At 45.0% G+C, this 27,567-nt stretch overlaps 1 protein-coding gene across 2 annotated transcripts in view; it reads left to right on the top strand.

The window, feature by feature from the left end:
- The window catches only part of LOC308262244 ((E2-independent) E3 ubiquitin-conjugating enzyme FATS), a gene marked incomplete at its 3' end in the record, with an annotated part of 233,362 nt that extends 212,324 nt beyond the window's left edge, over positions 1-21,038 (top strand). For both annotated transcript variants that reach the window (XM_080694701.1, XM_080694700.1), the window contains 3 exons: positions 17,518-17,581; positions 20,814-20,913; positions 21,000-21,038. In XM_080694701.1, the coding sequence (XP_080550827.1) occupies positions 17,518-17,581; positions 20,814-20,913; positions 21,000-21,038 (203 nt within the window). The remainder of the gene's footprint in view (positions 1-17,517; positions 17,582-20,813; positions 20,914-20,999) is intronic.
- Positions 21,039-27,567: the final 6,529 nt, after the last annotated feature.

The following is a 27,567-nucleotide window of genomic DNA, read 5'->3' as shown; positions in this document are numbered from 1 at the left end:
CTGACCCCGGGAGGGGGCACTCACTCCGTCATGGGAGAAGAAGTTATCAGCAACCTTCCCTGGGTCAGAATCATGAGGGGAGCTGGGAATACCACACCGAGTGAGACTGCCCCCTTTCCTTTCTTCATGGAGTTTATAAACATACCATTAAACTAGCAAGAATAACAAAAGGAGGAGGAGGCTGGGCTGGGAGACACAAGAGCACGCACTTAGGGGCCGCCAACCCAAACCTTAGAATCTGGAGGCCTGGGGAAACCTCAGCTCTATTCCCATGGACAGAGGAATGAGATCTCTCTTCCTAGGAAAATGTTTTGGCCCCCAGGAGGTGAAATCATGAGTATGATTCCGAATAAAAGTCCTCTGGAAAAATAACCATGGTCAATAAAGTGCAGCTCCACAAACATTATCAAGATCTCCTAAGGGATATTTGGGGGACAGGGAAAGGGGTGCTGTAATAGAATTCCCATTAGCACCATGGTCTCCAGGAAGGATATCACCAGTCACCACCCATAGTCCCCTGGGAGAAGGATATCACCAGTCACCACCCATAGTCCCCTGGGAGAAGGATATCACCAGTCACCACCCATAGTCCCCTGGAAGAAGTGTCTGGAGACCCGGGCAGCAAGGGTGGGTGGATTCAAATGCACCTTTTTCTTGCAAAGAATCTGGCAGGAACCCTGTGGCTCTGTCCTCAGGAGCCTTTTCATTATGCTAAAGAAGGGAAACCAGGAAGGTGGATGTGCAAAGGTCCCCACTAGACAGACACTGGTGTCTCCTCACCGATGCAAGCAGGTAGCAGACACAGGCACAACGGGGAAGTATTCCCAGAGGGCTATGTAGCCTCTCGGTGTAGGCACAGACTTTTGGAGGTATGAGGACGTCCAAGTGCCAGCCACAGGTGAAAGTGCTGTCTTCACGGTACCGGTCGTGGGGCCCGCTGGGTGGCGGTGGTCACTCACCCTCCACAATTCTGAAGATGCTGTTTGATAAAAAATGGTTAGTCTGCCAGAGCTGATGTCAACCAACACAAAATGATGCTCCTTTAGAGTGCAATATAGTCATACTTACACCAATGGCAGCTGAGGACCTTCTTTTTCAGCCAGGTCCCTCTACTCTGCATAGAAAGAAGCAGAGACCCGGGGAGGAGGGAACTCAGACAGTGTAGTACAGGGCTAGTCAGCACGCCATTGCTATAACAAATACCTGAGATGAATCCACTTAAGAAGAGAAAACATTTGGTTCAGCTCCCAGTGTTGACAGTCTCAGCCCATGGTCAGTTGCTCCCATCATATTTGAGCCCGTGGCGAGGTGGTACATCATGGTGGGAGCTTGTGGCAGAGCCACGCTGCTGCTTCATGGCATTCAGGAGGCAGAGAGAGGGAGAGATCGGTGCCCCAAATCCTCTTTGAGGGCATGCTTCCAGTGACCCCAAATCTACTAGGCACCATTCATTAGAGTTTCCACCACCTTCCAGTAGCCCCATGCTGGGGACTAAGCTGTTAACTCAGGGATCCTTGGGGGGCAGTTTAGAGCCAAGCTAGAGAGGTGCTGTGCTAGGTTCTTCCTCTCCCAGGCCAGGGCCTCCTCTCTGTGCCACACTGTTGGCCATTAGTATTAAGGTGATATGGCCTGGGTCATTGGGATTACTTTCCTAGGTTGCTGGAGAAAATTGTCTCATACAACCTGAATTAAAATCAGAACTTGATGTCAGAAGCCAAAGTGCAGATGCCCATGGGGTGGGTCCTTCCGGAGGCGCAGGAGGAAACGCGATCCATGATTCTCTTGGCTTTTATAGCATCGGCCACCCTGGTGTCCTTGAGCTGTGGGCACATCGCTCTAGTCTGCCTGTCTTCCCCGGGCCGTCCCGTGTCCAGGCTCCCTCTTCTCATACGCTTCTCATTCTAATCTGATTACCGCTACAAGGACCATATTTCCACTAATAAGGTCAAAATGAAATGACAGAGGCATGAAGGTTAGGACTTGAACATGTCTTTTGGGGAGAACACAATTCCAGCTGCTACGTCTTCTGACTTTGATGGTTTGCCCAAAACAAATATCCTTACAAGTTCACATTCTTATTAACAAACATCTTAAAATAGTATATAATAAAAGGGGATCCAGCTGGTCAGTAGTGTTAACTGAGATACCTTTTGTGTGTGTGTGTTTGTGCTGGAAATCAAACCCAAGAGCATTCTGCCTCTGAGCTACGTCCCCAGCCCTGTTTTATTTTTTTTATTTTGAAACAGGATCTAACTAAATTTTGGAGGGCCTCAGCTAGCTTGTTTGAGGCTAGCTGCAAACCTGCGAGCCTCCTGTGTCAGCCTCCCAAGTACTGGGATTACAAGTGTGCACCACCATACCCAGCATATGTATGTATGTATGTATGTATGTATGTATGTATGTATGTATGGTACTGGGGATTGAACCCAGGGGCCTTCTACCTCTGAGCTACACCCTCAGCCCTATTATTTTTATTCTTTTTGTTTTGAAATAGGGCCTCACTAAGTATCTGAGGGCAGCCACGAACCTTCCATCCTCCTGTCTCAGTCTCCCAAGTACTGGGATTACAAGTGTGCACCACCACAACCGGCTTGAGACACTTTTTTAATCTCCAAATTCCAAGACATCCTGGTGAATGGAATGCTGCGGGGGGACCAGCCTGCCTGGGGTTTACGGCCATTCCAACCATCCCTGCAGTCTTTATGTGTTGATGAGAGCTTCACTTTCGTGTTTGTTTGTGTTAGGTCAGTTAAGTCAGACAAGTTCTGAAAGCAGAGCCTCATGTGAGCTTAGGCAAGCGAGAGGGAATGGTTAAGGCCCCATTAAACAAGTCTACTGTCCACATCTTGTCTTCAGCCTGTCTGCTGGCACGACAATAAAAGCAAAATTCAAATGTTTTTCTTACATGCTAAATTAGTTAATAAATCATATGCGTGAGCGAGCCCTGGCTACAATGTCAAGATGTCTGCTAAGAAGATGTGGCTGGCTCCTCCAGCTGGGCTGGCTGCCTCCCATCAGGGCTCAGAGAGCATCTCTGCTCTGGGACAGACCTGAGGCTCAGGTGGGAACTCTGGCAGCTGACGAAGCCAGGAGAAGTGAGGAATCTCTGGGTTGCAGAGATAATTCCGACAAGGACCCAAAGGCTGGGGATTCTCGAGGTTGATGAGTCCTGAGCAGCCACTGAGGCTTGGCGGCAAAGTGTTGCATGTGTGTGTGTGCGCGCACACACATGTTAATGCAGGTGAGAGGTCCTTGTCTGGGGGAAGGGAACTCTCCTGAATAATTGGATATAGTAGAGGCACCAGGAGGAATAATCAAGAAGGTCCTGGCTTTAGTCCCAGCTTGTGATGAAGGAGCCTCCCAGTTGCTTTAGAGACTCTGACACAGCCATGGCGCAGGTGGATGAGGAGTCCTGCATGGTAGACAGAAGCATCTGGGATGCTCAGTTCAGCTATGGGGATAGAAAGGGGGAAAGACTCAGAACCCAAGATGGCTACAGGAAAACAAAGCCCAGGAGGCCTGCCTTTCCTGAATTTAACCTCATTCAGAGGTCAGAAGGCAAGGCAGGCAAGATGCCATCGAGGTGAAGCTGGGGTCAGGGCAGTGGGAGAGAAAGGTGGCCAGCAAGGGAGTCTCCATGGAGATGTCGGCGGGAGGAGAGGTTGCTGATCCATGAGGAGGGACACTGAGAGGTAGACAAGTGACTACAGCCTCACACAGGGCCAGTGCTGCAACCCACAGGCCTCTCTCTTTCCGCAGCCTGGTCTCTACTGGGTCCGCTCACGTTTCCCTCAGGGCTACAGGGCTCTCCATCATTGTCGCCAGCCCCTGGTGTCCCAGGCGGATGGGCCACGTTCACAGCTGACCATAACCTGTGAGTTCCGGGGCTTCAGGGTCAGCCCAGTGCTTCTGCTTCGCAGCTGGGCTCCCAGGCCGGTGAAGCCTGGGCCTGGGCCAAGGGGAGCACCTGTGACCAGGAGGGGGCCCTCGCCCCACCCTCTGACTCCTTCATGGTGCTATCCTGTGGTCTTAGCTCCCCAAACCTGGCCCTAACCGCCTCCTCCTGCCACGAGTCCCAGTTCAGCGCCTCAGGACTCTGCCCTGAGGTCCAGCTTCCTCCCAGCCTGGCTCGGCCCCCTGCCCCTTCCTGGCTGGTCTCTTGGTGTCCTTCCTTACCTCCAGGAGCACTGACATTCAGGGACCTTAAACCACCCAACGGACTCTCTTGGTCTTTCTGTAGTGCACCATCCTGCCTGACCTCAGAAGCCCCTCTCAAGCCCACCCTCGTGGTGGCTCTGGTACCCCTGGGCCCCATCCTCTGCCTGTTACATATGACCTGGCGTGCTGGGCTTCACTTTATTTATTTATTTATTTATTTATTTATTTATTTATTTACTTATTTATTTTGCAGTGCTGGGGATGGGACCCAGAGGCATTCTACCTCTGAGCTTCACCCCCAACCCTATTTTTTATTCTTTACTTTAAAACAGGGTCACACTAACTTTTGGAGGGCCTCACTAAGTAGCTAAGGATGTCCTCAAATCCGTACTCCTCCTGTCTCAGCTTCCCAAGTACTGGGATGACAATCGTGTGCCACCATGCCCAGCTTAGGCTTTCGCTTCTTAACTGAGTATTTTGCGAAGGATGAATCCTTGCCTGCGCTTGACCCTATGGCCAGCTCGGAATGACTGACAGTGCCCAGTCCAGCCCATGTGTCCTAGCTATACCTGCCAGTTAGGAGCCGTCTTCCAATGCTCTGCGAGGTTCTCCTTTACCTCTGAATGTACAGAAATCCTCCCTGACTCCCTGCAGCTCAGCCCCCCACTCCAAGACCATTCAGCCAAGTGTGGCTCTTGTTCCCTGTCAATCACCTACCTTCCTGCTCCATCACTTTGGGTTATAGTCATGCTGGGGAAAATATATTCTCTAGGTAGAAAGCACCGGTGGGCACATACCTCATCTAGTACTTCTGGGACTTCCTCCTGCGTCTAGCACATCAGAACAAGGTAGCCTGCACTCCTTTATATACACTCCCCACTTTCAAATCACAGACTAGGAGAGGGATGGAAATCTTTAGAAGGTGCTACAAATTTTCTTCTGCAGGACCACTGCCCTTCGCTGATGATTCTTGGCTGGAGCAAGTATCAGCATTCATTTGCATTCCCGGAGCATCTAGCCAGAGATGTAACCCAGCAGTTAGGAGGTGGTAGCAGAAGTCACCGCAGTAATAAAGATGTGCCGTTCATCACGAAGCCGGCCAAGCAGGGCCGCGTGGCCCTGACTCCTGCTTTGTCTGATCTCTTGAATGCTTTTCCATAAAATGTTAAATATGTGTGGTTAGTTCTATCGGTCTTAACCACACAGATATTTAAAATGCGCTTATCAGCTAAAAGTAAATTTTTACTTTATCCATCAGCAAAGAAAACAGGAAGCAGGCATTACTGAAAGGCCGTTGCTGTGATTTGGAGGCGTTTGCATGCACGCTGTTGCCAGTGTCTTCCAGACACTGGGCCCTCTGCACCGCTGTGTTGCTTGTGAAAGGAAATTCTGGAAGAAACACCAAACTGTGTCTGTGGATTAGAATTAGACTAAAATGACAATGTTCCTTCTGATGAAAATAACATGACGTACAAACACTGAATTGCAGCGTGGACAGGAAAATGACCGGCAGAGATGACTTTCCCCCTTGCCTTGATTTTCTTTTCCAAATGATTTCCCTTTATATTCCACAAAGCAGTTAAGTAATAAACCTTGCACAACACGAGGAATATAAATCTACTTGGCCACCAGCATGAAGTTTATTAATCATCCATAAATCACCATATTTTGTAGTTCTCTAAAATGGAAAAGCCTGGAATTGGAGCAAACACGACTTTCAGAAAGTTACCCGATCAGACTCATAATAGATGCAGCTGTTTGACAGTGAGGTGTGTGAGCTGACTTTAAATTTGTCCTTTAAAGACACACACGTTTTGCTTTCAGCTTTATTAAGTTCCACTGACCCCAAATTTGTATATCTTTATAATGTACAATGTGGCGTTTCATATATAACTACACAGTAAAATAATTAAGTCAATATAATGAAGATATCAGCCAGGAGTGGTGGCACGTGCCTCCCAGTGGACTTGGGAGGCTGAGACAGGAGGATTGCAGGTTCAAAGCCAGCCTTGGCAACTTAGTGAGGCTCTCAGCAACTTAGGGAGACTCTGTTTCCAAATAAAAAATAAAATAGGGCTGTGAGTATAGCTCAGAGGGAGAAGGCTTCTGGGTTCAATCCCCAGCACCACACACACACACACACACACACTAATGAACATATCCATCACCTCACTTGTGTGTGTGTTGAGAACATTTAAGATCTATTCTCTTATCAATTTTCAAGTATAGTGCTTTATTAACTCTAGTCACCACACTGAAATCATTCTTTACCCGTGTTCTTCCTGTCTAAATGAGACCGGATGGTTTCTAGCTTCCTCCATGCTCTCAAGTGACATCATCCCCTTTCTTTTTAGAGTCAAATAGTATTTCATTGTGTGTGTGTGTGTGTGTGTGTGTGTGTGTGTGTGTGTGTATGTGTTTGAAGGGGGAGAAAGAAAGGAGGAGTAAGAATGGAAGGAGGAAAAGAAGGAAGAGGAGGAGGAGGAGGAGTAAAGAGAGAGGATAGGGAAGGGGAGGGGAGAGGAGGGAAGGGTCTGATTTTCCCTCCATTTGGTGCTGGACACTTGGGTTGACTCCACATCTTGGCTATCATGAACACAGCAAAGCCAGGGTGCAGATGTCTCTTCAACATACTGATTTCATTTCCTGGGAAATGTACCCAGCAGTTGGAATTGCGGGATCACATGGGAGGTCTATTTTTAATATTTTGAGTAACCTCCATCATGCTTTCTACAATGGATGTTCTAAAATAGTTTCTCACTAACTGGGTACATGTGGGTTTCCCTTTCTCCACACCCTTGTTAACACTTTCTATAGTTATTTTCCCCCATAATAACTGTCCTAACAGGTATGAAGTGATACTGTGATTTCAATTTTTATTTCTTTCTTTCTTTTTTTCTTTTCTTTTTTTTTTTTTTTTGGCAGGTCTGGGGATGGGACCCAGGGGCATTTGACCTTCGAGCTACACCTCCTGCCAGCCTTATTTTGTATTTTTTATTATTATTATTATTATTATTATTATTATTATTATTATTTATTTTATTTATTTATTTTTTTTTTGGTGATACTGGGGATGGAACCCTTATGCCTCCGGGCTACACTCCCAGACCTATTTTATATTTTATTTGGAAACAGGTTTTTTTAAGCCAGCGAGGCTGGCTTCGAACCTGCATGATCCTCCTGTCTCCACCTCCCAAGCGCGGGGATTACAAGCATGCGCCACCACGCCCAGCTGTATTCTTTATTTTTAAAAGAGTCTCACTAAGTTGCAGAGGGCCCCACTAAATAGGTGAGGCTGTCTACGAATTGCAATCCTCAGCCTCCCGAATGCTGGGATTACAAGCGTGTGCTACCATGCCTGGCCAATTTGTATTTCCCTGTAAATGAGTAATGCTAACATTTTTAAAATGTACAAAATTGCTTGCCATTAGTATATCTTCTTTTAAGAAATACCAGCAAAGTTTGAATGGAAGGATAGGAGAGGAGGAATGCTGAACTTGTTTAATGAGGGTCTACATCCGAATATGTGTAAAATTATGAATGTGGCATGGTTACCCTGGAAAATCATTGGTGGGAGGGGTGAAGGGAAAATGGGGGCGGGGGGAGAGGGCACCAAGCATAGTTTAAATGTAAACCAAATATGTTCAATAAAAAAATTTAAAAAAAAAAGAAGAAATGTCTATTGAGGCTGGGCATGGTGGCACATGTTTGTAATCCCCACGCTTGGGAGGTGGAGACAGGAGGATCATGCAGGTTCAAAGCCAGCCTCGCTGGCTTAAGAGACCCTGTTTCCAAATGTATATAATAGGTCTGGGAGTGTAGCCCAGAGGTAGAAGGGTTCCATCTCCAGTACCACCAAAAAAAAAATGTCTATTGAGTATTAGATTGTTTAATGTCTATTGAGTATTAGATTGTTATCATGCTACTGCTTTTTTCCTATATTTTTGAACATTAGCCCCTTACCAGATGTATGATCTGCAAGTACTCCCTTCCATCCCCTAGACTGTCTCTTTATTCTGTTCAACATGTTCTTGGCTTTGTAGAAGCTTTTTAGTTGATAGAATCCCATTAATCTATGTTTGCTTTGGTTGTCTGTGCTTTGGGGATCATAACTTAAAAAATGATTGGCCAGCGCGGTGGCGCACACTTGTAATCCCAGCATTTGGGAGGCTGAGACCAGAGGATCATGGTTCGTGGACAGCCTGATACTTAGTAAGGCCCTCTGCAACTTAGTGAGACCCAGTTTCAAAATAAAGAATGCAAAATAGTGCAGGCAGAGGGTGTAGCTTGGAGGTCGAATGCCCCTGGGTTCCACCCCCAGACCCACAAATGATTGCCTAGACCAGTATCATAAAGCTTCCCCCATGTTTTCTTCCAATAGCTTTACAGTTTCAAGCCTTATATCTAAGCCTTTAGTCCATTTTGAGATAAGGGTCCCATGATGTGCTTTAAGAGTCCAATTTTATTCTTTTGCATGTAAATATCTCAATATCATTTATTAGAGAGATTGTCCTTTCCACAAAGTATATTCTTAGTGCTCTTTGTCAGAGATCAATTGAACACAAATGTATGGATTTACTTCTGGGTTATTCTGTTTTGTTAGTATATGTCTGTTTTTAGGCCAGTGCCGTGCTATTTTGATCACTACATCTGTATAGTAGATTTTTAGAGCAGGTAGTATAATGCTGGGTTTTGTTGTTTTTATTTTTAAATTACTTTTTTTTACACAAGGTGGCTTAGGCTATTTATGGTCTTCTTTGGCTATATTTGAATTTTATCATTTTTTCTCCTGTGAAAAATGCCACTGGAACTTTGATAGGGATTCCATTCAGTGTATAGATCATTTGGAGTAGAATGGACATGCAATATTAGTTCTTCAGATCCATAAACATAAGCTATCTTTCCATTTTTATGACTTCTTAAATTTCTTTCACTAGATTTTATAGTTCAGATCTTTTATGCAATTTATTCCTAAATATTTTATTTTTAAAATATTTATTTTTAAAATGTTTAAAACATATCCTTTATTTTGAAACTAAATATTTTATTTCTAAAATATTTATTTTAAAATATTTCATTTTTAGATTAGTTTTTGTTATATTTTCAGATATTTCAGTATTACTATATAGAAACACCACTGAATTTTATATGTTCAGTTTGTATACTGTACCTTTACTGAATTTCTTTATTATTTTAATAGTTTTTAGTGGAATCTGGAAATTTTACAAATAAGACCATGATATCTGCATACAGAGACAATTTAACTTCTTCGTGTTTTATCTGGATGCATTTTATTTTTTTTTTCTTGCCTACTTGCTCTGGCTAGGACTTTCAGTACACACTGAAAGAAGAGGTGAGGGTGGGAATGTTATCATTTGGATCTGATCTGAAAGGCTGTTACAGTTTGGACCCAATGGCTCGTGTGTTGAAAACTTGGTTCCCAATACAGCAGGGTTCAGAGGTGGGACTTTGGGGAAGTGATTGGACCAGGAGGGCTCCAACCTCATCAGTGCATGCATCTGTCCAGGGATTCATATTTGATGGCACTCTTAGAAGGTGGTGGGAACTACAGGCAGTGGAGTGTAGTTAGAGGAGTGAGTCACTGGAGGTGTGCCCAGAAAGAATGCTTCCTTCCTCTCCTCTCTCCCCTCTCCCCTCTCCCCTCTCCCCTCTCCCCTCTCCCCTCTCTCCTCTCCCCTCTCTCCCCTCTCTCCCCTCTCTCCCCTCTCTCCCCCCTCCTCTCTCCCCCCTCCTCTCTCCCCCCTCCCCTCTCCCCCCCCTCCCCTCTCCCCTCCCCTCTCCCCCGTCCCCCCTCCCCCCCCCTCTCTCTCTGTGATTCCCAGCTGCCTTGAAGCTACTAACTTCCCTCTGCTACACTCTTCTACCAAGATGTTCTGCCAGGACGACCTTTGAAACCTTAAGACAAAATAAATCTTTCCTCCTCTGAGTTGTTCATGTCAGGTATTTTGGTCACAGAAATAAAAACGGATTAATATAGTGGGCATCCTTGTCTTGTTCCTAATCTTAGAGGCAAAACTTTGAACTTTTCAATGGTGAGTATGATGTTAACATGGGCTTATCAGATCTGACCTTTATTGTATTGAAATACATTCTTTCTATATCTAATTTGTTGAGTAGCATTTTTTAATCACGAAAAGATATTAAAATTTGTTAAATTATGGCATTTGTCCTTCATTCTGTTAATGTTGTTTATTACATTTTTAAATTAGCATATGTTTAATCATTCTTGCTTCCCAGGGATAAATCACACTTGATCATGAGGTGAATGATTTTTTTAATGTGCTTGGATTTAGTTTGCTAGTATTATGCTGAATATTTCACTTCTATGCTTACCAAAGATACCAGCCTATAATTTTCTTTTCTTGTACAGCGAACTTGCTTGGATTTGGTATCTGGAAAATGCTGGCCTCAGATAATGAGTTTGGGAGTGTTCCTTCTTCAATATTTTGGAAAAGTTTGAGGAGGATTGTATTAGTCCTTCTTCAGATGTTTGGTAGAATTCAACCATAAAGTCCTAAGGTCTTGGGCTTTTCTTTAATGAGAAATTTTATATTTATGATTCAACCTTTTGCTTGTTATTGATCTATTCAGATTTCTTATTTTCTCTTGATTCATTCTTGGTTGGTCTTATGTTTCTAGAAATTTATTCACTTCTTCTAGGTTATATCATTTGTAGGTATATAATTATTCATAGTAGTCTCTTATGATACTCTGTTTCCATGGTATTATTAGTTAAAACATCTCCATTCATTTCTGATTTTATTCCTTTGGATATGTTCTCTTTTTTCTTAGTCTGGCTCAAAGTTTGTCAATTTTCTTTTATTCTCGAAAAACAACATTTAGTTTACTTGATCTTTTATATTGTTTTTCTAGTCTTTATTTCATTAATTTCTTCTCTGATCTTTGTTATTTCTTTCTTTCTACTAATTTTGACCTTAGCTATTCTTCTTTTCCTGGTTTTTTGAAGTATAATGTTATATTGTTTGAGTATATTGTTATATTATTCTTCTTATTTAATAGTCTAGCATTTATTGCTATAAACATCCCTCTTACAACTGCTTTTGATGCATCCCACACATTTTGGTATGGTGTATTTTCATTTTTGCTTGTCTTGTTTTTTTAATTTCCCTTTTGATTTGTTCTTTGACTCACCAATTATTCTAGAGTATGTTGTTTATTTTCCACATATTTGATTTTTTTTAAATTTCTACTGTTCTTAATTTTCAGTTTTATACCATAGAAAAGATACCAGACATAATTTCAATTTTCTTAAAATTTCTAGACTTGTTTTGTGGACTAACATGTAATCTTTTCTGGGCAATGTTCTAAATGCCCTTGAAAATAATTTGTATTCTGATGCTTTCAAATGGAATGTTCTCTATATATATCTGTTAGGTCCATTTGGTCTAAAGTATAGTTCAAGTCTACTGTTTCCTTATTGATTTTCTGTCTGGATAATCTATCCATTGTTAGAAATGAGGTATTGAAGTCCTCTGGTATGATTATACTGCTGTCCATATCTCCCTTCTGATCTGTTATTTACTACATATATTTATTATTCTGGTGTGGAATGCACATATAATTACTTTATCCTCTTGAAGAATTGACTTTTCATTATATAATGACTTTTTATAATCTTTTCCCAGTTTTGACTTAAAGTCTATTTTTAATTATATAAATAGAGCCACCCCTGCTCTTTTGGGTTTCCATTTACATGGAATACTTTCCCCATTTATTTACTTTCACTTTACATGTATCTTTAAAGGTACAACAAGTCTCCTGTCTGTAGCATATAATTGGGTCTTTTTTAAAAATTAAGCTATTCATACACTATATGCTTTTTGATTGAAGAATTTAATTTATTCACACTCAAAAATAATTACTGAAAAATAAAAACTCACTACTGCCATTTTGTTGATTTCTTCTTTTTTCTCATTGTTTTAGTCCCCTAGCCTCATTCTTCCTCTGTTGCTATCTTCCTTTGTGATGACTTTCAGTAGTGGTATGTATTATCTTTATCTCTTTTATGTACTATAGGTCTTTACATGTGGTTACTATGAGGTTTACAAAACACAACTCATAACTTCACTTTTCTTCCCAATATTCCCTAGCTAAGCATACCCATAATATATCCCAGAGGAGAACTGATTCTTTCAGATTCCTTTGAGAAACATTTTATGTTTTATATGCTGTATTCGCATGACAGTTTGCAATGCCTAAATGCATGTAAAAATCACTTATAAGTCCTGCAGCAAAGAAAACTTTAAATTCATTTAATATTGTTTTCTGTAAGCTTCTTTGGCTTTAGGATGATCTTATCTAACTAACAAAAGTCCATTTTGGGAACATTACTTTAGGATTCTTTGCTTAAGTATCTACCATGTTTTGCTAAAAAAAAAAAAAAAAAAAAAAAAAAGCCTAGCTGGAGTTTCAATTTGCCATTTTTTCTCTAGAAATCTAGAGCTGTGAGAAAGTGGTCTTACTTGTCTTACCTATAGCACTTTAGTCTAGCCATGTCTAGCTGAGGACCCAGGGAGTCTTATGAGTGGTGGGATGTGGTCCCTATTTCTGTGTGGGGCTGGCTTTGTCTCCCTGGAAGCTTTCCTAGCAATGGGCCCTGCCCAGATCTGTCTCCATGTTGGCATTTCTAACATCTGTCACAATGCCACCATGCTGGTGCCCAGAACAGTCTTTTGGAAAAAGAAGAACCGGCCATGTCCCTTGGAAGGAGCAGTATATGCCCACAGGGCTCACTGCCTGACAATGGCAGAGGCTAGCCTTTCTGCTCATTGCTTTCATTCACAACTGCTTCTGACCGTGACATGGGGCTCCATGGCTGAGAACCCAAAGCCTTGGTGCCACAGTCATGGCAAGGTTCTCTCAAAATAGTACTGACAGATTTACCAAATGGAAATGTAGGATGCCAGATTAAATTGGCAGTTTTGATCAAGAAAAAATAATTTTTGTATGAATATGTTCCATGCAATATTTGAGACATACTGATACTTTAAAAAGTTTTATCATTTATCAGAAGTGCATATTTAACAGGGCATCTTGTATTATGTCTGGCAATCCTTCAAGACTATAAAACCCATGGAAGGACTTAAATTATTTCCCCATTTCTCCTGTTTCTGTCTATCAACGTAGCAGTGGTCACTCAGTGTAGGCAAACATCAGAATCAGCTGAAAGGCTAGCCGCAGGTGATGCAGACTACTGGTCTACCCCCAGGAATTCTCATGCACATGGCCTGGGGCTAGACAGAGACTTGCATTTGTAACAAGCTTCTAGGTAATGCTGAAAGCTGCTGGTCTGATGACAGAAAGGTCATAGGAACACACCAGTGCAGATGTTGGTGTTTCTGTGAAAATAGAAGCCTGGCTTTAAGAACTGCATTCTCAGCTGGCCATGACAGCACACACTTGTAATCCCAGTACTTGGGAGGCTGAGACTGGAGGATCCTAGGTTCATAGCCAGCCTCAGCAACCTAATGAGGCCCTCCGCAACTTAGTGAGACTCAGTTTCAAAATAAATAGAATAAGGCTGGAGATAGAATACCCCTTGGGTTCAATCTTCAGTACTTAAAATAAATATATTTATAAACAAATAAATATTTCTCACAGTAATTGTGATTACTGCTCAATTTTTAGGCTTCTTACCTACTCACATCAAGACCTGTGAGAAATTACTTAATCATAAGAGTTCCATTTCCTCACCTATAAGAGAGGAGAGAGCCAGGCGTGGTGGCGCACGCTTATAATCCTTGCGCTTGGGAGGTAGAGACAGGAGGATCGTGCAGGTTCGAAGCCAGCCATGCTGGCTTAAGAGACCCTGTTTCCAAAAATAAAAAAGTATAAAATAGGTCTGGGAGTGTAGCCCAGAGGTAGAAGGGCTTCCAGGAACCCCAGTACCATCAAAAAAAAAAAAAAAAAAAAGAGGAGAGAAATACTCCCTTATCAAACTATTGTTAGGATAAATTGAAACATGAATTGGAAAACTAGGGATCAGGTACAGAGGGGCTCCTTGGGAAGTGGTGGTATCTAGTGTTGCTGCCATGAGCTTCCTCACAGTTTAGAGAGGGCTTTTGTACACACCATTCCCACAAGTTCTTTTGAGAGCCTTCAAAGCAGGTACTGTTTCCAATATGTATGCACAAGAACCTTTGTCAAAATCCCTTGGGAGCTGGCAAGTATAACCTGGATAGAGAACCACCATGGTCTCTGCTCTCTCCCTCCCTACCATTGAGCAGTGAGGGATGGGATCTCAGAGTTCACACAGCATGTTTCAAGGCAGATGAGGCCTACACTGATCTCAGGCCTTCAGACTTAGCCACAGATGGGTGTACATCATGGTGTTGACTTACTGATTCTTATCCTCGTGTAAGCAAAAAAAGCCTAGGCTCTGAGATCTTAATCTTACTTATCTTTGTGTCCCTACTGCCTAACACCCAAAAGATAAAAACTTAGAAATTATCAAATGAATGGGTTGCTAAGCCCAAAGCTTGGGTCATCCTGATTCATCTCTCCACCCATCTGCGGTAGGTGAGTTCTGTGGTACCCTCCCTGGGAGCACTTCCATCTTCATTTACCAGGCTGTGATCGATGGGTCTTCCTCCCTCTGCCATGTGTACATCTCCACCCAGTTTGTATTCTCCAGAACCATTGAAATCATCTATAAGCAATGAAAAACAGGATTTCCTGTTTAGAATCCATGTGGTTCTCTCCCTGAACTCTGAAGGCAAACTCCTTAACAGGTGTGCAAAGCTCCTTAAACAGGTTTGCAAAACCTAGGACAGTGGTTTCCAGTTCTGGTGCATGTAAGAATTCTGGGGATTTTGTTTGGGATTCCAATATGCATGCACAAGAACCTTTGTCAAAATCCCCCAGGAGCTGGAAAGTATAACCTGGATAGAGAACCACCATGGTCTCTGCTCTCCCCCTCCCTCCCTCAGACTACAGCCACATACCTGGGGCTGGAACTCACCGTCCTCTTCACCCAGATCCTCCCGCTCTGGCTCTGTGGTCAGCTGGGCCTTGACTCCTCATGGCCCTCAGTCTCCTTTGCTGAATGAGGTGCTTCATTTTTTCACCAGAGCACTAGATGGATCTTTGCAGACTGCCTTAACAAATGAGATTTCAAGAAGACATGATCTCTTCTAGTATCACCCCCCTCCAGCATCCCCTGGCAAAATAGTAATAGCCCATTAAATGTCCAAGGAAGGAGGAAGGGGCATAGGAGACATGATTTTTGGATTGGTCTCATGAGAAATGAAGGAACATTTGTTCAGGGATCTCAGAGCACAGATTCTGCAGCCATGAGTTAGTGGCAGTGTCCCAGAGTTAGTAAGAGCATGTGTGGATGGGGCAGGCTGGCGTGGGCTGAAGCTCAGCTCTGCAACCACTCATTCGCAGAGAGAACCTGGGCAGGTGATATCACCCTCTTGAATTTCAGTGACCACCACACTCAAAGTTATGAACATGTCACAGGGTTGGCAGGAAGATTCATTGAGATCATGCGAGGAAGCATCAGTAAATTCCAGCAGCACCGTTCCAAATCAGCACACTGACCACTCGGGCAATGACGTCATCCCCCGTCCCCCTTTACCATCCCCTCCCCCAAACACACTGATTCTATTCTGCATGGCATTGCTCTATTTCAGCCACTTTCTCCACCCACCAGGAAGACCCCTCCCATTGATTAGACGGCTTAGTGCTGTTATAAAACTCAAAATCAGCACAACCAACACGCACACACTTCACCAAGGCTGAGACTGAGCCCACCAGATGGCGGCCCACTGGGATACAGCTCTACACCTAGCGGGGCTGTGGGGACCAGCATTGGCTGAGAAAAGTTTCAAGACACAACAGCAATGGAGTGTGAGGTGGTTCATGCTCTTTGTTCCCTGTCTGGAGTAGAGGCATCTTGTCCCATCAGTCTTCCTGGGATGTTGTCTTTACCTTCTCTCATGGTCCCTCCCCAGCCTCTGTAAACACAGTGACACTTCCCCTTCATTGGGAATATTTCCATTTCTTTCTCCTTTCTCCTATTTCTCCTCTGGGTCCTATCTTTAAAGTTAAGTCAGCATACCCTATTTTATTTTTGAGTACTTAGCCAGAAAGCAAGCTCAGGTACCTCATTGCTTTCTGCATTTTAAACCAATAGCTGTGTTCTCTTTCTCTAAAGGGGAAGACATTTCTTAGTAGCCCTGTCTCTACCCATCTTCTTGCCTATTCCTGGAAAATTCTGCCTTTTCTCAAGGCTGATAAGTCTTCTGCTGCTCTGCTGGCTGGATGAATAGCGATAAACCCCCAGTCTTCAGTGGGGATCACGCGGTGCCCAGGCCAGCTCTGAAGCTTAGGAAGGGTGCTGAGCTGCCAGTCTACTTGAAATGAAGTCAGTGCGCTGGTTACTGTCCAGGTGTGCCAGTGAGCGTAGCAGCTGCTCAAAGACACCCCCATGCCACAGGCACCCCAGAACATTTATGTATGCCAGACCCTTGGCTAATTAATAGGGCGGAGTCTTGTGAGTGCATCAGAGTTACTGAAAAAGGCACCCGCACCCTTTCGGTTATTGCAAAAGAATAAATGCATTTTTTTAAAACTCATACCATTGAGGGGTTGGGAATTTAGCTCTGTGGCAAAGCACTTGCCCAGCACACACAAAGCCCTGGGTTCAATCCTCAGCCCAGTAAAAATACAAAATCAACAAAACTCATACTATTGAAGTGTACCCTATGTTAGCATAGTGATGAGCTTAACATGCACTTACATTGTAAAGCACTCCAGTATCACAGCATGCTTTTGCACCAGTATACTTTCTCCACCAAAGGACACTGAGGATACAGGACTATGATGCTGTCGTCCATGACCTCTTCTACAATTAGAAAGGGGATAAGGTGGTCTTCATCTTGCAGAAGCTGAGTAGCCTGAGGGCCATAGGCAAGAGCCAGTCCTCCTGTTTTGGAGGTGGCTGGAGAATTTTCTTGTCCTTAGAGACCTCAAAAACCCAGAGTGGGGCTTTTCTGGAAGCAGGATGACTTCATATGTGCCCTGGTGCTACCGTCAGAAAACAATAACCCTGTCGCTAAAGGCAGCATCCTAGGAGTGGCTGCTCATGAAGTAGGTTTGGTGCTAACATTGTGCTTTCTGCCTTTATTTACGGTTGTCAAGACAACCCTGTCCACTGGCCAGCTATCAGTGCAACCATTGATGGTTTCTGACTCCTGCCCTGTGTGTCACGGGCTGTGGCTTAGATCAAGGACCGATCATAGACAATGTACTAATCCACCGCACTGCTTATCCAGAAATATGTGATATTCTTTACCTTTTTTTCCCTTCCAGATAATTTGTTCAAGCCCAAAGAAAGGTGCATTTCAGAGAAGGAGATGCACATGCGATCTAAGAGGTACTTGCTTTTATGGGATTTGGAAGGGAGTTGGGGAGGGAGGCGGGGTGATTTGAAGATCCCTGATCTGTGTCCAATGGGCCCCTGTTTCTAGGCCATGTCTGAGCTCTGAGGTCCTCTTGGGTCAGATCTGAAAAATTGGCTTCCATGAGTGCCGTGGTTGAGTCGTTCTTGTGACTATTCATGTCTTGGAAACACCTTGAAAAGTGGTGGGTCTTTGATTCCGGACCAGTGCAGTAGGGTCCCTGAGATATGCAGACTCAGAACTGGAATTCTGTACGCTCCATGTTTGCCCAGGGTGGGAGCTTTGCATCACACCTTCAGAGGTGATTTTACAAGGAGGAGAGAAGCTGAGGGCCTTGCCTGCGCAGGACCTGGAGGAAAGGATCCAAAAGGCAGGCAGCAGAGCATGGGAGCCAGTAGGGCCTCAGATGGGACACATGCCGTCTCTCCTGGCGCTCCGTCCGGGGCAGGCTTAGCGGCCCCGATGCCAGCAACTTCTCCCTGTTCTCCTTGGCTGGCCGCTCTCTGAGACTCCCACTAATTCTGGCCAGCCTGGTGCACACAAAGGCTGCCATTCTTTCTGAGACCAAAATATAAGTGCTTAGCAGAGCTGGCCACATTCACTCTAGTGAATGCCCTTAGATTATAATAAAGTACCTAGCACTGAGAGGGATTATAATAATTAAGTCAAATTGATAGCACACTTAGAGATACTATTGAAATAGGGAAAGTACTCTCCCCCCACACACACTCCAGGCCCCAAATCTCTGCTTTTCCTATGACTGTGCTGTTTCCGTGATAATTAGGTAACCTCATTCACCTTGGAAATAAGAAAATGAAAGTGGAGAGGGGCATTCCCATTAGAGACCTGATCCACGGCACTCTAGCTGGGCCTAGCAAGGGATGCTGGGTGTGAAGACTTGCTGGTTCAGAAGTGCAAAGTTGCATGTAGCTCGCACCACAAGCATCCTGCTGTCAAGGAAGTAAAAAACAAAGAACAAAAATAAACCAACAAATCCTTTCCTCCTGGTCCCCAACCCCAGCGCTGCTACAATGCAGCCTTGCAAATGAAGCAATCGAAAATAATGACTCCCAAAGCAGCTGTGGTAGCAGAGATTGGTCCCTTGTTTGACTGACGAGGAAACTGAGGCTCAGGAGGATACAGGAGCTAGACGATGCTGCGCCTGGTCCTCGGCTCCCTGATGGAGCCACAGTCAAGTTTCTCTGCTCTGTGGAACCAACTCTCACCGTGCTCTGACCCTGGCTCGCCCACAGAGTCACCCAGGGCTCTCCTTTCTTTGTATTCTTTGTTATTAGTAATATTTTTGGATTATATTTTCAGTTACAAATTCAGATGATGGAGACAGAGCCAAAGTCCCCTCAGCCCTGTCTCTCCTGATTATGTTTTCTACCTCCAGACCCAGCTGCTGCAGTGACCACAGCTCTGTCTCCTTTCTCTCCACCTTGAAATAGTCTATTTGTATACATGTAGTTACGTGGTTTTTTACCATAAGTGGTGCCGTACTACATCGTATCTTTCTGTAGCTTGCCTTTTTTCTGCTGTATAACAGCACATTAGATATTTGCCTTGCTGGCTCTGTCTGCAGAGGACCCATTGTGTGGGTGTACCATGCTGATTATTATTATTATTATTTTTTGTGTGTGTGGTACTGGGGTTCCTGGAAGCCCTTCTACCTCCAGACTACACTCCCAGATGTATTTTATGTGTTTTTATTTGGAAACAGGGTCTCTTAAGCCAGTGAGGCTGGCTCCGAACCAGCGCGATCCTCCTGTCTCCACCTCCCAAGCGCGGGGATTACAAGCGTGCGCCAACACACCCAGCTGCTATGCTGATTTATTTAGGAGTCTCTTTTATTGGGTCAGAAGTGACAGGTGGGCTCTAGGAGTTTTTGTGTTTTTATTTTAGACTTCTCGGTTGATTGGGATGGCCAAGATCAGGAAGAGAGGTCTGTGAGTCTGAGGGATGTTTCACTGTGGCACTCTGGGGCAAGCTGGCCCTTCCTTCTGCTTCTGCAATGTGCTTCTCTCGTCCTTTCTAGACTTACTCCTGAAGTAGCGCCTAAGTATTTATCTATCCATGCATCCACTCGGCCTAGGTTTGTGCCTAATGTGTGCCAGCATTTTTAATTTTTATTTTTATCCTACAGGACCCTTCCTGTCCTTACAAGCAGCTTTCTGTTCTACAGTTAGGTGCAGTGATGAATCACATGTAAGAATAAAAACAGACTAGGGTTCAATGCCAGCCCACCAGGGGCCGGCTGGGGGCCTTTACCGGGCCTCTTGACTTCAGTAGGGCTCAGGTTCCTTTACAGAGCAGGGAGACACGGTCTGCCTCTTCCAGCTGTTGCAAGGACTAAGTTAACTCATGTCAAGTGACCGGCTTAGTACATGATAACTGAGATATCATCTGCTGATACTGTTACCATCATTATGTTTATACTTTGCACATGGTTTTAATGGTGGGACAGATCTGGTCTTTCAAATGTGAGAGAAAATAAAATAGAGATGTGCGCTGTGAGCATGTGTGTAGCGGCCCCAAAGCCCACACTGCTGAATCTGCTGGTCCATGGGTTCTAAGAGAAATACTGGGGAATTGCCACATTAGGAAGGAGGGCCGAAGGTCCTTTGAGCCTTACTTCTGACTCTGAAACTCCTACTCTGACATCAGAACCAGGCCTTAATACTTACACGGGGCAGTTTGGGGTGCATTTGGAAACAGTATAATTAGAAAGGCGGCCTGAGACGAGGAAACACACCCATGTCTCTGTGTCCTCCCTGTGTTGTGATTCCTGCCACTGCCATCTCTGCGGCTTCCTTGCTGTCACAAGAAGACAGAACCCTGGGTGACAAGAAAAGGTATCGGGGGCGAGTTCACACTAAGAATTGCAAAGAGAAGGCTTAGAAGTCTTCATCGTCCAAGTCAGTAGCGAGTAAGCAGGTCCTGCCCCCACTGTTTCTGAGAACAGAGGGACAAGAAAAGTGGCTTCCAAGTCAGTGCCCGTCCCTGCAGCTCACCAGTTACACTGGCCCTGGAGGCACAGGAACGAGGCGCAGGGGATGCCACGTGGGATGGCGTCCGCCAGGTGGAGATGGCCCACGGGCCGTGTTCTTGCTTTGAACCCCGAGTGTCTTCTGACAGGCAGGATGCGCTGCACCACAGGCTCGCACTGCCTGCTCACCTTCAAAATATTCTCTGCATCTGTTTCAGAATCTATAATAACTTGCCAGAAGTTAAAAAGAAAAAGGAAGAACAAAAGAAAAGGGTGATCTTACAGAGTAACAGACTCCGCGCTGAGGTCTTCAAGAAGGTAACGGCTTTGCGCCGACGGGGGTGATGTGTGTAGCACACGGATGTGAATCTGAAATTGACATCTTTGTATCTCTGATTCCCCAGCAACTACTGGACCAGCTCCTTCAGAGGAACGCAGTCTGACCCCAGGCGACCCGCTGACCACTACTTGGACCTGGGAAACCTTCAAACATTGGCTAAGCCATTAAACTCAGCATTATCTTCATGACATGAAAACCCTTATTTTTACTTTTTTTTTCATAAAAGAGAACAACATTTCCTAAATGACCAGCCCAAACAAATAGAAACAATAATCTACAAAGAAACAGGTCAACAATCTTACAGGAAAATCAATTCCATGTAACCCACTAGACTTAGTCCCCTTCATCGTCTGACATCTGAATTTTTTTCTTTTACTTGTGGATTTTACCTGAACTTTCCTCCCTCCCCATTTCCACCCAAACAGAAAGGCCTTCTACCTCCAAATGTGCTTAGATCTCCGGGAGGACATTTTTTCATCAAATTTCTGGAACCCCAATTCATCACTTTTAAAATACCAAGCCCGACACCTGCCGATTCTGCAAACTCCAAAACGCAGGTCATCATGTAGCCTGTTTTAGAAGGTGCACCCTTAGCAGAGGCCGACTTTGGACTGGGGCAGGTGCTATCCCAAACTGTGGCACACGCAGGCTGTTTCTCTGTGACCCTGCAGCAGCCAGGCAGCTCTCAGCAGCCCCTCCCCTACTCAGCACCTGCCCTTGCTGAGCCAGGGTATCTTTGGGTGGTAGCTATGAGGGCAGAACTGGCTGAACAAATGCACAGAACAGGGCTTCCTGCTCGCCGCCTCCCACCAAACGCTATGCTGTTAAGATGGCCGAATGGCTCCAATTCTAGTAGTTCTTCCAAATATTCACAATGTCCATTATTTATAAATATGTATTTGGGAAGTAAAGCACAAGCTAGTTTTTATAGCCAAAAAATTATGGAAATAAAATGCAATTATTCAAAAATTCAAGTATTTCTCTTCTGTGTTGATCTAGATTGAATAGCAGCGATTGATAAGGCTCTGTATGAAATGCCAGGGTGGCCCCCGGGGGCCGCCATCCTCTGCAGTCGTCTCTGTTCTCCTGCTGCCAGAGGCCCCAGGGTAGAAGGTTGCCTTTCACAGAGCTGGTAGAAGAGAAGCAGAGAAAACTTCTAGGAGCAAAATTTAGAATCCTGAAGACCCTAGAGCCCTTGGCAGGTACATCACTAGCACTGAGATGGGAATTTTGAGGATGAAGCAGGAGCACTGGGCACACCACTGTCCCTTTCCTGAGGCTGTCACCTGCCTTTCTTCCTCCAAGGGATGCACGTGCCATCCCTTCTGTCTGGAATACCTGCCCTTTCTGTGTCCACCGGCAAACTGCTTTAAAAGCTTTGCCTTGGAGTTCTCTGGTGACCCTGTCCTCTGCTCTGCCCTCCAGTAGGATTAGAAAGTCCACCTCCACTTCATTGTTACCATCCCATGCATGAGAGATGCTACCTGGAGCAGAGGAGTGGGGATCCACCCCCCTGGATTCAGATCTTAGTTGGCTTCTGCTCCCTGGTCTGCAGCCCTAGGCAGGGGTCTTAATCTGGGTCAAGCCAGAAGAGAGAAACCACAGTGATTTGGATAAGAAAGTACAACCAGCTACACAAAGGATGGACATGGCAAGGGATTGAGTAGGAGAAAGTGAAATACCTCTAAGGCACACAGGTAGGAATTGGAGAATGCACAATTGGAGAAAGTCCCCTCCACCCCGGGTGACAGGAGTGGTGTGGCCCAGATGATGTGATAGAGAAGTTTCTGTGCTGCCACGCTGATGGAAACTGTTGGAAATCCTTCCTCTAGAATTTACCAGAAATTTGCCCTCCGGGATGCACAAAGAGCTGTCTCCTATTGACCAGCTGTCTCTGGAGCCACAGAGCCAACTCAGGACTTGGATGCAGAAGCCTTTCCCTCCTACAGCATCTCTCTAGCAACCCCCTAGTGGCAACATGGGAAGAGGGAGAATAGTCAAAGAGCCTGGGTCCCTTTAAACACAGCAGGCAAAAAAGGGTGAATTTGGAGAAAAGAGAGAGAACACAACCAAGAAATGGTACAGTAAGTCATTTGACCTTGCTTCAATGTCCTCAAATGTCAGATGCAGGCAGTTATAGTGCCTCCATCCTGGGGTTGCTATGGAAACAGTGGAAGCAATTGGGGAGGAAGCATGGAAGGATGCCTGTGCAGGGGTGGGCAGAGAAGGCAGGGGCTGTGTCTTTATCCCAGAAACCCTCAGCTGGGTAACAAGGTGGGGCCATTAAAGTTAGTTTCTGCTCTCTTGAACTGTCAGGCTCTTCCAAGATGACACACTACATTCCTATCTACTTGTATCTTCTTAAATATTTTAAATTGAATCTATGGTGAAGAACTATCTTCCTTAGGTAGACAAACTTTTCTTGACTTTCTTGAACACCTGCAGAGAGCTTCCAAAGCTTTGCCTGACTACTTAAACTTTGGGCCCCAACCCTTGTGGACTTTTCTTTAATACTTTTTGAAAAATGAATCTATGTCAGCTAACATTTTAAAAAGAAAATGCCTGGATGGAGCCAACTTTCCAGAAAGTCCTTAAGAGCTTACTCTCACTGCAAACCTGTTGCCAAGTCCAAAAATCTAAAGAATAATGAAAGTCAATGCGGGATTAAATACGTTGAGTCATGTATTTCTGTAGACAGTTCTTAACCAAGTGTCTGAAGTGGGGAATCAGACAAAAAGACATGAAGTCTGGTTTAAGCAGATCTTTCCTCTGGACAGCCAGCTTAGAACAAGGCTGGATATTAAGGTTCAGTTTTTTGATTAACTGATTTTTTTCTTATTGTTGTAGAAATCATTTTTAATGGTGGCAAGTGAATTTTAGACGCCCAGCATTTTTATTCTGTTATAATAAGGCTATAGCAAACATAATAGCATAATCATCTTATAATCAATATGGAAGTAATGGTCTGAGAAATCAAAGTAGCCAGCCCTTGTATTTCTCTTAGGAATTGCTCACCATTTGCTGGATTCTTTTATTAATATCAGACATCAGGAAAGACTTAGAGGACTCTGAAAATTCAAAATAGAATTTATTATTTTGACTTCAATCAGCGAATTCTGTTCTGGAATTTATTTATTTACATATGAGCATGTTTTGGTTCTGGCATGGAAACAATCTTTCAAGGACCCAGCAGGTAGCAGGGGTTAAGGTTTTGAGCTGAGATTCATGAGTTTGGATGAAGCAAGCTCTGGAATAATTGGAGATGTCCAGGTGGTGACAGAACCAGAACCGGGCTGCCTCCCTGTGGTCTCCATGACTTCATGGCGAAGGAGAAATTCCTATCTTGGTTCTGTGTTCTCCTTGCCAGCTGGTAATGGAATAATGGAAAAACAGTTGCTTTGGTTTTTCAGCCAGTGTCTACTGCCAACCAAACTCCTGGAAGTTGTGTGCTCTGCGCGTGAGTCAGCAAATGCTCAGATGGAACGAGGCTCTTGGAAAGAACAATTTGTGACACAGGCAATGGTGTGAGAGGGAGCGAAGAGTCTACGTTCCACTGAGTTATCTCATTTCAACACCTGACAGGAGAAATGCAGGTAGAGGAGCTGACCTCCAAGGGCATCAAGTGACCAACAGTCCGAGTAGGAGGTGCCCCAGGTGCAGGGCGACAAGGGAATGGGAGCAGGAGGCAGGATGGGGCTGCCTGGTGGGGTGATCTGACCATTGGCACTTAAGGGTTCTGGTTAAGGAATTAAGAATGTGAGAGCTAAAGGACCGTGGTGGGTGCCTGTGAGGGCACTCGCATGTGCATTAAAAGCAACAGAAGCAAGTTGCTGAATGACTACAATGAGCCCATCAGCAGATGGTTCTGCGTGATAGGCTTTACGGAATCTGTACTTTCATCCGTACTTACTAATTGCTCATGAATATCTAGTTCTGTAGAAGCCTTTTGGAATTGGTTGTCACTGGCTGAAGCCGTGTGCTGTAGGGACTGAATTGCTTTGGCAATCCTTCCACAGCCCTCTCTAGTCTGGGGGGGGGGCATCTCGGGGTTCAAGCAGGAGCGCAGACTATTCAAAAATTCTTTGGGATTCCTGCGAACCCCCTCTCCCCTGGCTCTGGCGCTCATCTGGGAGTGGAGGCTTCTCGCTCAGGCAGGCGTCCTAGCCTCGTGGAATGCAGCAACACTGGCAGGCCTTCTCCAGAACAGACCCGGGGCTCGCGTTCACATTGTGTTGGTCAAGCATAGATCTGACCCTGAGACCCCAGGAGGCTATCTGAGGTAGTTGTCTGGGCTGTGCATAGGGGAAGGGAGGAAGGCATTGTAATTCTTGTTTCATCAAGCATGTTCATGTACACATTCTGGACACTGCCTGACCCACCAAAGTACAGCTGGGAAGGAACTTTAAACAATGGCTTTTCTCAGTTCCTGGTACATCAGGGGCTAGGAGGAGGGCAGAGCAGGAGAGACGTGGCTTGTCTCTAGCATCTGAAAAAAATGCTGCTCTATTATTTTAAAAATCAAAGCTTAAAAGGGAAGAGAAAGAAGCTAAGGGTCTACATAGCAGCTAAGGGAGGTAAAGATGAATTTCTTTACATGATTTTGATTAGGCAGCACCAACAGCAAATGCCACTAAGGAAAGTGTCCTTTTGATGACTTTCCAAGCATCCTTGTCCTGTTTCAGCCTCTTTCTTGACCCGCCCGGGATGGTGCAGCAGCTGGAATTGACATTAGGGAAAAGATATTACGGCTGTCTCCTACATGGACTGCAGGTGGCGGGTGATGTTCTTACATCGAGGCCGGCAGGGCTGCCGGGCTTACCTGCCCAGTGACGCCAATGAGAAGCTGCAGATCTTTCCACCGTTGCCAACTTAAACAGAAATAAACCCACATGTCTGTGTTGCGACCACGACGGCTCCTCGAGCCTGGTGTTATTACACGGACAGCAGCAGTATTAATGATGACAGTGGTTAACAGGTCCACGTGGCCAAGGATGTGCTTCCTTCTCAGAGCCTCCAAGTATACACACAGAGTGTTTGTGTTTAAAAAATACACCAGAAGGCTAGTGAGACCAGATTTAATTATTATATACTGACATAATTATAATTCCAGGTCTTGCTCTCTTAGCTGAAATATTTAAGTCAAAATGACAAAAATAACTCAGGATATTTCTCTAGGATACTTTTAGGTAGTTTGTGATATTTTATTAGCAAGGCTGAGTCTGGCCCTTTATTATGGAAAGCAAATATTTTTGCATGGATTAAACTGGGGTACATGGTTATTGATATTTCTAAGATGGTGGAATTGCTTTAGATTGGGGATATATGTTTTTGTTAAAGTATTTGTTTCAGATTTGAGTGTTTCAGCCCTAATTCTCAGTTAATAGTAGAGTAAGATTCTGTCTCCTGCCATGGCCCCCAACACAGGGAATGGCCTCTGACTGGTAGAAGGTGACCCTTCTCTATCCAGAGGAGGAGGCCCAAACTGCTGGACCACATGTTCTTAACAATCGCAGCTCAGACAAAGCTTTGCTGAGTGCCACCCCCTGCCACTCGATAGGGACCACTGAGGCACAAGCGCAAGTGCACTTCTGGGCCTGACAGTGACCCAGGAGGCCTGGCCCGAGCCACCCTCCATCAACGCAGGCTGTGCCTCGTGGATGTCAGGCTGTGCTGCCTGTGCTCTCCGAGCAGCTGCAGTAACTCCTCTTTAGCACAGGGCAAAATGCTTGAGATGGGATCGCGAGAGCTGACTTTCCTCCACATTACATACTCGTTACCCTCAGAAGAGCCCCAGGAGAGGGAGGTTCTGGATCCATAGGGGATATGGGCGATGGTACAAAGTTCCAACATCAAACTACTCCTTAAGCTCCCTTAGGTGCCACCTTGAAAACAGACTAACACTGCAATACCAATGGGTTCTCCCCGTCGGTGTGTCCCCCAGCTCTGAAACAAACTGTGAGCATCGAGTAAATGAAGGTGTGGGCATGCTTAAGGGACATGATTTAAGAAAACATCTGTTGAGATACTAGAGTTCCACTCAGCTGGCAAGACAGGCGTACTTTGAGAAACGAGGAAAGCACGGGTTCACGGCTCCCATCTGGGCCTCCTCCAGGTCAGAGACGGTGCAAAGACTAGAAGCCATCCAAAGGCTGCTGACTGTGTCTCTCTTTCTACTAATCTCAGCTTAAAGGCACTAACAGGGCCAGGTTTCATAAAATATAGGTCATAAGTGCACTGTGACACAACTCAAAGGGGTGTGTGTGTGTGTGTGTGTGTGTGTGTGTGCTGCTCACTCCTACTGTGCATGGTCCATCGCACATGAGGAGATGGAGTGAGCCAGAGGTCATGTGGAACCTGCCCAGGTGAGATCTCCCGGGAGAGCTGGACCGAGACCTGAGGCACGCCTGTCCCCTCCAGACCCGCAAGCTTTCGGAGGGCTTCAGTGTGCCACAGAGTGCAAAGCACGGACGCATTTCTGGATTCCACCAGGACGTCAGGTAACTTTACTGACCCCTCTCCCAGAAGACTTATAGAATAGGATGTCTCACAGCTGCAAGGAAATAAAGTTAGAAAACTTTTGCTTTGCAAATGTGTATCCTTGGCAGCAAGATGTCAGATACTCCAAAGTGTGG

The sequence above is a fragment of the Muscardinus avellanarius genome (genome assembly GCF_963383645.1).
Source record: "Muscardinus avellanarius genome assembly, chromosome: 4".
Taxonomy (NCBI): Eukaryota; Metazoa; Chordata; class Mammalia; order Rodentia; family Gliridae; genus Muscardinus; species Muscardinus avellanarius.
This window is presented reverse-complemented; position numbering and strand designations above follow the sequence as displayed.